Source organism: Phaethon aethereus (assembly GCF_964289735.1).
Source record: "Phaethon aethereus genome assembly, chromosome: 7".
NCBI lineage: Eukaryota > Metazoa > Chordata > Aves > Phaethontiformes > Phaethontidae > Phaethon > Phaethon aethereus.
This window is the reverse complement of record NC_138583.1, coordinates 5,622,988-5,633,765: the sequence shown is the minus strand read 5'-3', so window position 1 is coordinate 5,633,765 and position 10,778 is coordinate 5,622,988. Positions and strand designations below refer to the sequence as shown.

At 45.6% G+C, this 10,778-nt stretch overlaps 1 protein-coding gene across 1 annotated transcript; it reads left to right on the top strand.

Moving 5' to 3' along the window:
- The first annotated feature begins 910 nt into the window (after positions 1-910).
- SRGN (serglycin) lies at positions 911-3,800 on the top strand. The gene is made up of 3 exons (XM_082002236.1): positions 911-1,357; positions 3,147-3,294; positions 3,470-3,800. The coding sequence occupies exons 1-3, from the start codon at positions 1,267-1,269 to the stop codon at positions 3,681-3,683; spliced, it is 453 nt and encodes a 150-aa protein (XP_081858362.1). The 5' UTR covers positions 911-1,266; the 3' UTR covers positions 3,684-3,800.
- The last annotated feature ends 6,978 nt before the right edge of the window (positions 3,801-10,778 follow it).

Genomic DNA, 10,778 nt, shown 5'->3' with positions numbered 1-10,778 from the left:
CATGTGCAGAGGTTCATAATAAATCGCATCGATGCTGAACATGCAGATTGATCCCTTGGTCTGGTGGTAAATCCCAGCCTGGAGAGGTGAGCTGCTGGAAGGGTCTCCTCTGTCACTTGTGGGGTTTTGGTGGAGCACCGTGCTCCGGGGAAAGTCACCGCTCAGCCCAGATCCCCACCGGAGGCCTGCATGGACTTTCCACCACGTAAAAATAGATTTACCACAGACGACTTACACTATCAGCTGCAGCATCGTCGAAGGTGCTGGCAGCACGTTAGGCCCACACGACAGTGCCCCAGTTAATCCAGCAGCTAATGGTATGACTAAGAAAAATCCCCATCGTTATCTATAACCTCGTTGTTTGTAATTTATTCTTAAGTGAACTCAAGCCTGGTTTAAAGACAACTAAAAGGCAAGCGAAAGGTATGAGCTAGCTGAAAGGCAGCTTCCATGTATCTGTCTATGTAAAGGCTTTCACGGCTTTCCAGACGGGCTCCTTGCGGAGCCACATGCTGTCCAAACCTTTGCCACATTCCCTGGGATGCTTGCACCACACGGCGATGATCTGGCTGAGCAAATCTGCTGTGCCCTTTCAGAAAGGAGCTGATGCGTTTCTACCAGAATATATTCTCAAAATTAATACATTTTTTCATTTCTACTGTGAATATCTAAGATCCTGCTTCCAAAAAAACCCCAAACCCAGTATAAGGTTCCAGAGATAATTCACTTTTGTGGAAAAAGATTATTTCCCAGTTGGTGAAACTTGTACCGACTGCAAGCAGCCAGCTCCTAATGCTCCTGGTGGGCTGCCATGGGCTTGAGGCAGGGAAAATCACTACCCGTGCCAACGCAGAAATGCAGTTGCCTGGAAGTTGGGGGACACGAAGTGCTCCTTTTTCTCTCCGGAGGAAACAGCAAAGGCCCTGGAGTCCTCTGAGCACTGGGTAGGCGCTGGGCAGGACACGCACCTGGACCACAAGTTGCCAGCAGCACACGCCTTTAGTCGGGCTGGTTGGTCCCAGGTTTGCTTTTTGGGCAAAACTGGAGATGAGGGCAGTGGGGATTTTTTTTTTTGGAGTGATGGAGGCCGGGAGACCAGAGCACTGTGCTTTTCTGTACATGTCTCACTCCTGTCAATCAGGAAGCAGTGACGCAGGTTATGGGTTGGGTTTGAGGTTTTGGAAACCTTTTCTAAAAGTCGATCTCCTTGCCCCGTTGTATTTCTGAAGTGTGAAGCTGTGCTGAAGGCTGGTGGTGAGCGGGGGGATGCCGGCCAAAATGCAGCTCCTTATCAGATGTAACGGGAGGATTTTCCTGGCTATTTGTTTAATCCTCTTTGTGGGATACACAGCACAAGGTAAAACGGGGCGGTTGTTCTCTCGGTAATCCTCTTTCTGGGCTATGCAGTGTAGGCCAAGTAGGCAGCCTCCGAATTTTGCAAACTGATCTTCTTCTAGGGGTAATGAGATCTACTCAGAAAACCTGTTGTGCTAACATTTCATTTTCTGGAGGGCGAATGGTAAGAAAAGGTGCTTTTTGCTAGTGGAGCATTTCTGTGTCCCTTCCCCAGCCCCTATGAGAAAAAGACTTCATAAAATAAGTCGCTGTATGTGGGTATACTTTCAATACATGTATTTCAAGATATTATTTTAACCGGCCCTGTCATAGTTACAGACAGAGTATGTAACAGTTCCCATGTCATAACTACTACGGTCTACTTTCTTGGGGAGGCAGGAAAGGAAACTAGTTGTAAGTATGAGGAAATTAAACGGTTTAGTCGGTACAATATTGCAACAAACAGCACTAAAACAACTAAAAGGAAATGTTGATTCATGGTGACATGTACCCTGTGGATTTCTTTCTTGTGAGGCAGAAGCGCTTTTCAAACATGTAGAGTATAATCTCTACCCAAACCAAGGCGATGGACAGTGACAGCCTTTCCTTATGTATCTGCCACTCAGAGGCTGATCTTTGAGAGATTATGGCCTGCCTTTTGTATGTTGTTTATTTGAAAATTATTCAGCTGCAGTTGTTTATTTTGTTGCCACTGTTGTTATTAAAAACCTTCTTAATAACATGCTAAGAGAAGGAAATAAGTATGAGAAAGGAATATGCTGTAAAAGAAGCAGGAAATGATACCCATGAGATCTTTTTTTCTCTTACAGAGGAGTGTAGGAGGTAGCTGAAAGTCATCTAGTACGTTATGGAAATACACAGGGCACTAGAGAAGTGTAATTACAGAAAGATATTCCCAAGAAACTGAGAAAAAATAGATAAAGTGCCAACAGGGGAAGAATGTGCCAGGAGGCTTCAGAGCAAATTAATTACATGAGACCAAAAGGAAGGACGAAATGCCGCTGTTTTTACCTTTACTTTGTGATCGTTATTTTCTCCTCTTGGCATTTTTTGAAGACTTGCTTTTCAGTGACAGCTCTGATCAGGCATCTGGGGGGCACCAGAACTGAAACCGTGGGTTTATGTAACCATGAGCTGTGTCTAGGAGATGCCTGAACGATCTCAACTGCAGTGACATGCTCCAAGAGCCTACGTAATCCCCAAATCTGGCGGCTTTTGGTACACCTTGAGTTTCCAACCTCCCCACCAAAACTCATCCCATCAAACTCGAAGGGGCTGAGCTGAGATGAGCAAAGCCAAAGGGAGGTTGGCCCTGACCCTCGCTGGATCCAACAGAGAAAGGAAGGGCACAGGAGCCAGCTCTCCGCTGGGGTGGCTTGTCCCCTGGAGATCTTGAGATACCTCCACCAGCTTCAGGGAGAGCTGAAGGTGGCTGAGCCTGTGGGTTCCCCGGGGACATGCTGTGCCTCAAACTGGGGATAAGCCCTGCTGTGATGTCAACGTGATGCGGTGGTTTCCCACGGGCTTTCCATTTCCAATTCCCATGGACTTCCCAGTGCTGCATGCAAGATGTGCACGACGTCTGTGATAGCAGGGGTGTTGCTTGGGGGTATCAGTAGCCGCTAAAAGAAAGTCTGCAGGGTTAATTTACTTTTTGGCAGTTGAGCAATCAGGGCCACACAAATTACTTTCTTCCGCTCCTTCAAGCTTTACTAAGTGCTCATAAAGTTAATAGGTCCTGGTGAATAACGTCCTGGTCCCAGTGAATAACACACGGCTGATTCGATCAGGTGCTCCGATGCAGAAGGCAAGGTACAAGAGAGTGAGGTGCCGACCCGACTCCTGGTCCGCTAACTGCATCGAAGAGAAGGGGCCCTGGTTTTATATGCCCACTGGTGGAGCCAACAGGATCCTTCCTCCCATGGCAGACCCATCCCTGTAAGTTCATGTACTGCACGTTTGTCATTGATGCTGGCACCTAAAAATGTCTGGTATTCCCGTCTTGGTGGTCCTGCCACAGCGTGGCTCTCCCACGGGAACGTGAGGCTTTGGTGTGTTCACTTAAGAGATAATAATAAAGTTGGAACAAACTAGCTGCCACTCTGCATTTCAGGTTGAAGAGATACCAGGAGCTGGGCGACATATTCCCGCTCTCGGATGAGGAGTCCGGCTCTGGGTCTGATGTTGTGGTGGAAGTGGAGCCAGCCTCCGGGTCAGGGCTCGGTGACAGCGATGGCTTCTCTGAGGCGAAGCTGCCCACCTTCCTAGCGGGCCCACGAGGCGGCGAGCTGAAGCGAAAGCTAACGGAGGAGGATTTGCTCCTGTAGGGCTAGGGACATCGGCCTCCTCGTGAGGGCAGTGGCCTCCCTTGCCCCTTCCCTGGTACCTGACCCGATGCGACGGCCACGAAATGGTTTTCAACCGACTCCAAATCAATAAAAACTTTGCCTTAAAATCTTTATTGCTTTGATTCACTGAAAAAAAAAAATCTTTGTTCGGTGTGAACTCGCTCCTTGTTTTTAGTGGCCGTGGCAGCCATCCCGCTTTGGGGAAAACAGGTTTCGAGGGCCCTGCCTGATCTGTGTGGATGTTACTGTGCTCCAGGGGGAATAAATTAAAAATCTCTGCGCGGTGGGAGTCGCCTGCACTTTTACAAAACTCAGCTAATCACGTAAAACCCGCCCGAGCGGCTGCCTCGCACCTCCTTGCCTACATTTCCCTAAAAAGCGCAAAATCTTGCTAAACGTTTTGGGGCCACGGCAGTTATCTCCTGTCAGCGACACCCGATCCGCGCGCTGCCGCCTCCCGGCCGCTAGGCGGCGCTCCCCTCCTCCCCCGTCGCGCCGCGCATGCGCCGTCGCAGCCTCGACCCTGCCCGCCTCCGGGCCGGCCCTCAGCGGGCACAGAGCGGGCGGCGCCGGCGGCGGCGGCGGCGGGAAGGGGGGGGGGTTGGGGGTGGGGGTGGGTGTGCGGTCACGTGCGGCGGGGGGGCGTGGCGTGGCGGGCTGTAAGGTCACATGACAGGGGCGCGGGCCAGGGCGGCTGGTGCTGGTGGCGCGCGGGGCGGGAGTCGGCCGCGGAGGGGCACGCACCATGGTGAGTGCGGGGGGACCGGCTGTTACCGCGCCGTTACGCGGGCCGTTACCCGCCAACCGCCGCTCCGCGCGCATCTGCCGCCTGAGGCGGCGGCCTGGGCTGGGCTGGGCCGGGCTGGGCCGGCCCGGGTGGCGCCTCTCTTTCCCCCCTCCCTCCCCACCTGTGGCTCCGGGCTGTGCGTGAGGAGAGCCGCCCCCCCCGGGCGCGGTTTGCCCTCCGGCGCCGCTGGTTGTCACTCCCTTCGCCCCCGGGCCGGCCGCGGAGCGCCCGGCGATTTCTACACCCCCCCGGCCCCTCCTCCCCGCCCGCCTGCCGCCGGCCTGGCCGCCCCCTCCCCGGGCTGCGTCACGCGGCGGCGCTGCTCCCCTCCGCCGCCGCCTTGCCCCGAGCTGCGCCCGGGCCTGGCGAAAAACAAAGGTTTGGGGTGTTTTTAAGTATAATGTATGGATTAAGGCTTGGGTTGTTCTCCTGCCGCGCCTGTGTGCGGACGCGCCCTCCTCTATACGAGGTTTAGTCGTGAAATTCGGCTTCCATTTTTCCTACACAGCTGCTGTCGGAGAGGCTCTGGGAAAAGTGCATGTGATAGTCCTGGAAACATCCGTAAATCTTTCAGCAGTCTCGTAAGGCAGCGCTTAAAATGACAGCGGCTGGTAGTAATCCTTCAGGGCTGGTGAAATAGCGGCCGCTTTCTGCTTAGCAGGTGTGGCCTAGGCGAAGTGCCTGGTGTGCTGTGATGTATAGATTTGAAAAAAAAAAATGGTTTAAAGAATCTGCTAGATCAATGCACTTTGAGTTTCTGAAGTCTGTGGATTCCTTAACGTGTGCCTCTATCTCTGTTAGACATGCAAAAGCTTTTAGGGCTCCATGTGAAGCTGAGGCTGGGATTTCTGCACCATGTATCAGCTGCTGGGAGTCCTGCAAGTCCTTTAGTACAACTGTACTTTAGCACGTGAGGACTGAATGCAGATTAATTTCAGTCCTGGTGTAGCAAAATCTTCAGCGTCTGTCTTTTGCATGAAATCAAGAACATAGCGTAGCGTTTGGCCAGCTTCTTAAAACCTTAGTTCTCTGTTTTCTTAAGCTGTACTTCTTGTTTTGCATAGTTTCCCCACAGCGGTATCTTCAACAGCAGCCGGGGGAGATACCAGCTGTGGATTTCTTTATTCCATGTGTTCTTGTCCTCTCTGGATGAGGTCATGGCTAATCTCTATGGGGTACACTTGACATATTCATACACAGTGTCTTGAGAAGTGATGTGTTACCAATGTTAGTTGTGGCTGACTGCTTTACATGGTGGTACAGCTTCATAATTTGGAAGACACCGTGAGACTTGTATAATGTTTACTTAGCGGTAATGTGCTTCCTTGTTGCTGGGGGGGGGGAAGTGCAAGGCTAATCTGGAGAATGAATGCAGAATTTCTGAGGAAAAAAATATGGACATGCGCAAAAATAATCCATGTAACAGCTTAAAATAGTCTAAAGATTTGGAATCTTTGTTGAAACTTTCTTCTTTCTCTGTCCCCCTTCCCTGGGAGCCAAAAATCAAGAATGGTTATAGTGTGGAGTTATTTTAAAAAAAAAAAAAAAAAAAAAATTCTTTCTTGTTTCAGCAATTAATGCAAATGTGTGCTTGGGAGGACCATTCGGTCTTAGTTTGGCCACCTTGTTGGTCATCTGCTTCTGCCTTCCTGTGAGAATGTGAAGTAGATATAACTAGGTTTCAGTTAGTTATATACATATTTGTGGATTGAACTGGGGCCACTTACTATCTGAACAAATACAAAGTCAATTTAGTCTTGTGTGAATCGCTGTTTTATAGCTCAGAATTGCATCATGTCTTTGCTTGGTTTGTACGGGTAAGCAGAAAGTCACTCAATGTTCTTACTGGTAGGCAGCAGCATTCAGATCAAACTTTTCTTCTAGACTTTTTGATATTAATGCTACGTTTCAAACTTCAGGTCCCCAGCATGTCCTGAAATGTGTTCTTACTCAATTTTTGAGGATAAATTGGTGAAGTGAGAATGACTGTTTCATGTATACCAAATCCATCTAGTTGAAGGGGATGCTTTTGCTTGAGAACATAGCGTAATTTCTCCAAAAACCCCCAAAATCACACTGAATTAGTGAAGTGTCATCTGCTCTAGTACATCAAAGCAGATTAGCGCCTAATTATTAGAAGAAAACGTGGGGGTTTGTGCTAATCTTGTTGAGTTTCCCATAGAGCTGCTAATGTGTTTTGCAGCTTCTTTTAAGAAAGGTTTGTGCAAGGTCAAAGGATGGTCTCTCCTAGTTCCTCGTGTTCGGTGCTGGTCAAAAGTTCGTGCCTAGGGAATGCTGTTGTAAGGCGAGGACAAACATTTAATTCCCATAATGGATTGGTGCCTGCAGCAGTATTACAGGTAAACTTCTAATATGCACTCTCTCTGGCGCCAGAGTTGTGTAGATAGCATAGATTGTGTAAAGAACAACAGTCTCTTGAACCTGCTAGCGCTGTCTTCATTTGCTAAGAGAACTATGGGGCTTAGGAAGAGGCAGCAAACGGAAGTCCCTATCCCCTTCGCCAACCTGGGGGATGCTCTAAGCCTTGTATTATACACCCTTGTTGTTTCTTTTCACCATACTTTGCTCTGTTATTCCTCCATCTGATTGTCCTTGTTACTGCTGTTGATGCAGTAAGTTATAGTGGGTATAAAGCAATACATAGTTTTTGGCATAATATCGGAAATCCTAAACAAGATGGAATAAATTTGTTAACAAGATGTTTTTTTTTTTGAAGTGTAGTTTGAAAATGATTGATTTTTTTCTAAAGTGAAATCAGTGGTTGGAAAATTTGCAATGACAGAAACCAAAGTTGTCTTTGGTTTTAAAACAAACAGTAACATTTTAAATATTCGTTAGTATTGTAGTGTAGTGGTAATAATGATAATGACACTGTGGGTTTTTTTTAATGAACATTATATTTTGTAAGAGCTGTTGCTGACCTGATTTCAACTATTTGCTAGATGAACTGTCTTTTGTCATCGCTGTTTCTTGGGTCTCTAATACATAATGGCTTTGAAACTTCATGGAAGCACAGATGTTTTTCCCCCAATGTATAGTATACAGCTGCAAGTAAACACCACATTTAAAATGGAGTGTTCGCTGTGTAGTAACTTAATCTAATTCTTGTTATTTCAGAGTTTTCTTGGAGGCTTTTTCAGTCCTGATTGTGAGATTAATGTTATTCTTAATGATGCTGAAACACGAAAAACAGCAGAAATCAAAACAGAAGATGGTAAAGTAGAAAAGCATTTTCTTTTCTATGATGGAGAATCTGTTTCGGGAAAGGTAATTTTTTTTTTCAAGTGACTATATTCTGTACTGATTCTAGTATGCAGATGTATATAGGAAGTTAAATGAAAAACTGATACAAGCAAGAGCTGCAGTTTCAGCTGGTGGTGTTATTCAAAGAGGAAGCAGTGTTTTCCTATATGTGGTCATTTATCAGTTGCCTGAATGACTACGGTTAAAACCGAATGTTTTGAACAGTAGGTGTTTATTTCTTTACAGTCATCTTGTATTTATGAATAAGCTTTTTGTGTAGCCGTATGCAATCCTATCATTGCGTCTGACAAGAAAACTGTTCCCAACTGGATCCCTTGGCTTCCCCTTCCTCTTGAACTCCAAAATCCACAACCTGACACACGTAACAGTGATTTTTGGCTGGTGCAGCAAACCTGCCTTGCATGCGCTGAAGCTAAGGCTTATGTTTTATACCCTGAAGTGGTTTCTGGAATTGCATCAGAGGAGCAACATACTAAGTTCAGCTGGCCGCTGAGTCAACAAGAGGAGTTCTTGTTGGGAAAAACATGAAGTTGAGATTGCCAGAGGGATTCCTCTACTTTTAGTATTGCACTTAGGAGCTCCTTGCCATCACTCTGGTTTTACTAGAACTATTCTCATTCTCTGAATATTTCTGTTATGATTTGCTTTTCCTCCAAGAAACTTGAGCTAGGTATTGGGTTCTGAGACTGACTTCTAAATACCTACTTTGATCTTGACCAACCTGTTGTCACTGGGTATCTTCCTGCTCTTAAGATATCTTTCCATGCTAAGATCTCTCTTCTCTAGAAAGATCCTTTCATGGATGTGAAACTCTGACAAGATGGGCCACAAAGTCAGGAAACCGAGGGCACTAGTGTTTGTATGTTCACTGGCCTGAGCGTTTCTTGCTGAGCAATGCCTGAGCGTTGCCTGATGGGTTTTGGCTAACACAAGCACAGTGGGATGAGGAGGTTTGGAAGACCACTAATTTACTGGACAACTTCCCCCTACCTCTCTCCTTTTCAGCGCAGATTATGCAAGTATTGTCCTACTTGGATATCAATGAGGTACTGGATTTTAAGGTACAGGAGTTTCTCTGGACGTCGCTACCCCATAAGGAAACATATATGCCTAATATTTACATGTTTCCATAGAAAGTAACCTTATGGTTTTCTTGTGAAGCAAGGTCTGATAGTGGGAATCAAATTCACAAATGCAGATCTTGATAGTAGGTTTCATTATCTGTTATTTTTCATTGACTTCTTTAACACCAGTACTTAGCTATCTGCTGAGGAAGGGACTTAAGTTCACTTGAATTGAAAGGAATGCATCTCATGGCAGTTCTTTTTTGGACTTCCAAATGTGACTATCAGAAGATGCTTTGAAGTTGTCTACCTTCAAAGATGGCAAGGGGGTCACGACTGGCTTCTGCGAATTCTACTGAAGCTCTGGCTTAGATTCTTAATTCTGGGACTTGAAGGTTTTAAGTTTACCTACTAAATTCAGTCTCGTGGATGATTAAGTTTTTCTTAAATGCTTTAGTAGCACTTGGGTAATGCTTAATTTCATAATCAGCTGTTTGATTTGGTTGCCTTCAAGGTCAGATAGTGCTGTTGAGAAGAGGTCTCTTGTTTTCATAGGCATGTAGTAATGTAGTGTCCTTTTTACTAAGATCATGTATTAGAGTGAAAGTGTTGAAAAGTGTTAACTGGTGTGGTGTTTTTTTTGCCTTGGTAGGTGAAAGTCTCCTTTAAGCAGCATGGGAAGAGACTAGAGCACCAAGGAATTAGAATTGAATTTGTAGGACAAATTGGTGAGTTTTGAAGCTATAAAAGGGATGTTAGGTACGTGGGGTTTATGGAACTTTGCACTTGCAACTGTCAGCAGTTTGGCTCCAAGATTGCAACCTGATGGGGTTAGTGGATGACGAGTGCCAAAGGAAGATTATATTCTACTCATTTTAACACAAGTCATGTACTAATTTGTGCTAGTCAGAAAATTATTGGGAGGGAAGATACATACGTGTGAGGGAGAACTGGGATGGTAAGTATCCCATCTGTCTCAGACCGGTTAAGAGTTTAAGAACCACTGGTGACTTCTAAAAACTAAACTTGTGACCGTGGTACACATGGTTTCTGCTTCATATACTTCAGACTATTAATTTTTAACTTTAACACATGTCTTCCCTCTGACTATAAATGATGAATGACCCTGATGTAAAAAAGCGAAATAAAAGCACTTTTTTTTTTTTCCCTGCATGTGCCTTGTTTTGCATGTATTTTAGGTTCCAAGCCAAAATATCAGGTATTACCTACTGTGCCAGACTTCTTAATTCTGGTCTTTAATTCTGGTTCTGCATAGAAAAGAAATTACAGGGCAGCCTATAGGAAAACGCTTCTAAAATAACTCTTTTGTTGTTGGTTTTCTAAAACATAGTTTAATACTGTTAACATAAAATACTATTGAAGCTTCAGAGGGTCTGTGCTTTTTAGCAAGATAATGTGGTATTGACATTAAAAATGTAATTTCCTTATAACTGTATCTAAGCCTGGTTAGATTTGAACTGTAAAGAATCTTGATCATGTCTAACTTCTTACCACTCAAGGTAACCTCTGCACCCGTAGACTGATGCTAAAATTCCTTCCTTCTGTTAGAGAGCTGTTCGCATTATAGTCCCCCTTGGAAGTAAATCTTCATGTTTCAGCTTCATACAATTGACTTTGATTAGAATTTCCCAAGTTCTCTATTTCTGATCAGTCAGTAGGCTCTGAACCCTACGTCTGAACTGTTATGTAGCAGGTATGACTGAGTTCTGACACCTGCTGCTTCATGCTCTGAGGTTTTTATCAGTGGAGCTGTAAAAGCAAACTTTCGGAGTAAAGCAGCAGTATGATGGGAACGAGGCATTTAGAGGTAGGGGAAAAAAATCGAGCTCACGTATGTCAGCTTCACTTAGTCTGTTGTCTCCTAATAGCTGTACAGGCTGTTTGTTCTTCATCTACTCTGCATAAATTTTATTCTCT

Bases quoted from the DNA above. Each gene is read 5' to 3' on its own strand.
- SRGN (XM_082002236.1), top strand. From the start codon at position 1,267: ATGCCGGCCAAAATGCAGCTCCTTATCAGATGTAACGGGAGGATTTTC. The intron at 1,358-3,146 runs GTAAAACGGGGC...TGATTCGATCAG, and splicing joins TGTGGGATACACAGCACAAG to GTGCTCCGATGCAGAAGGCA. The intron at 3,295-3,469 runs GTAAGTTCATGT...TCTGCATTTCAG, and splicing joins CCCATGGCAGACCCATCCCT to GTTGAAGAGATACCAGGAGC.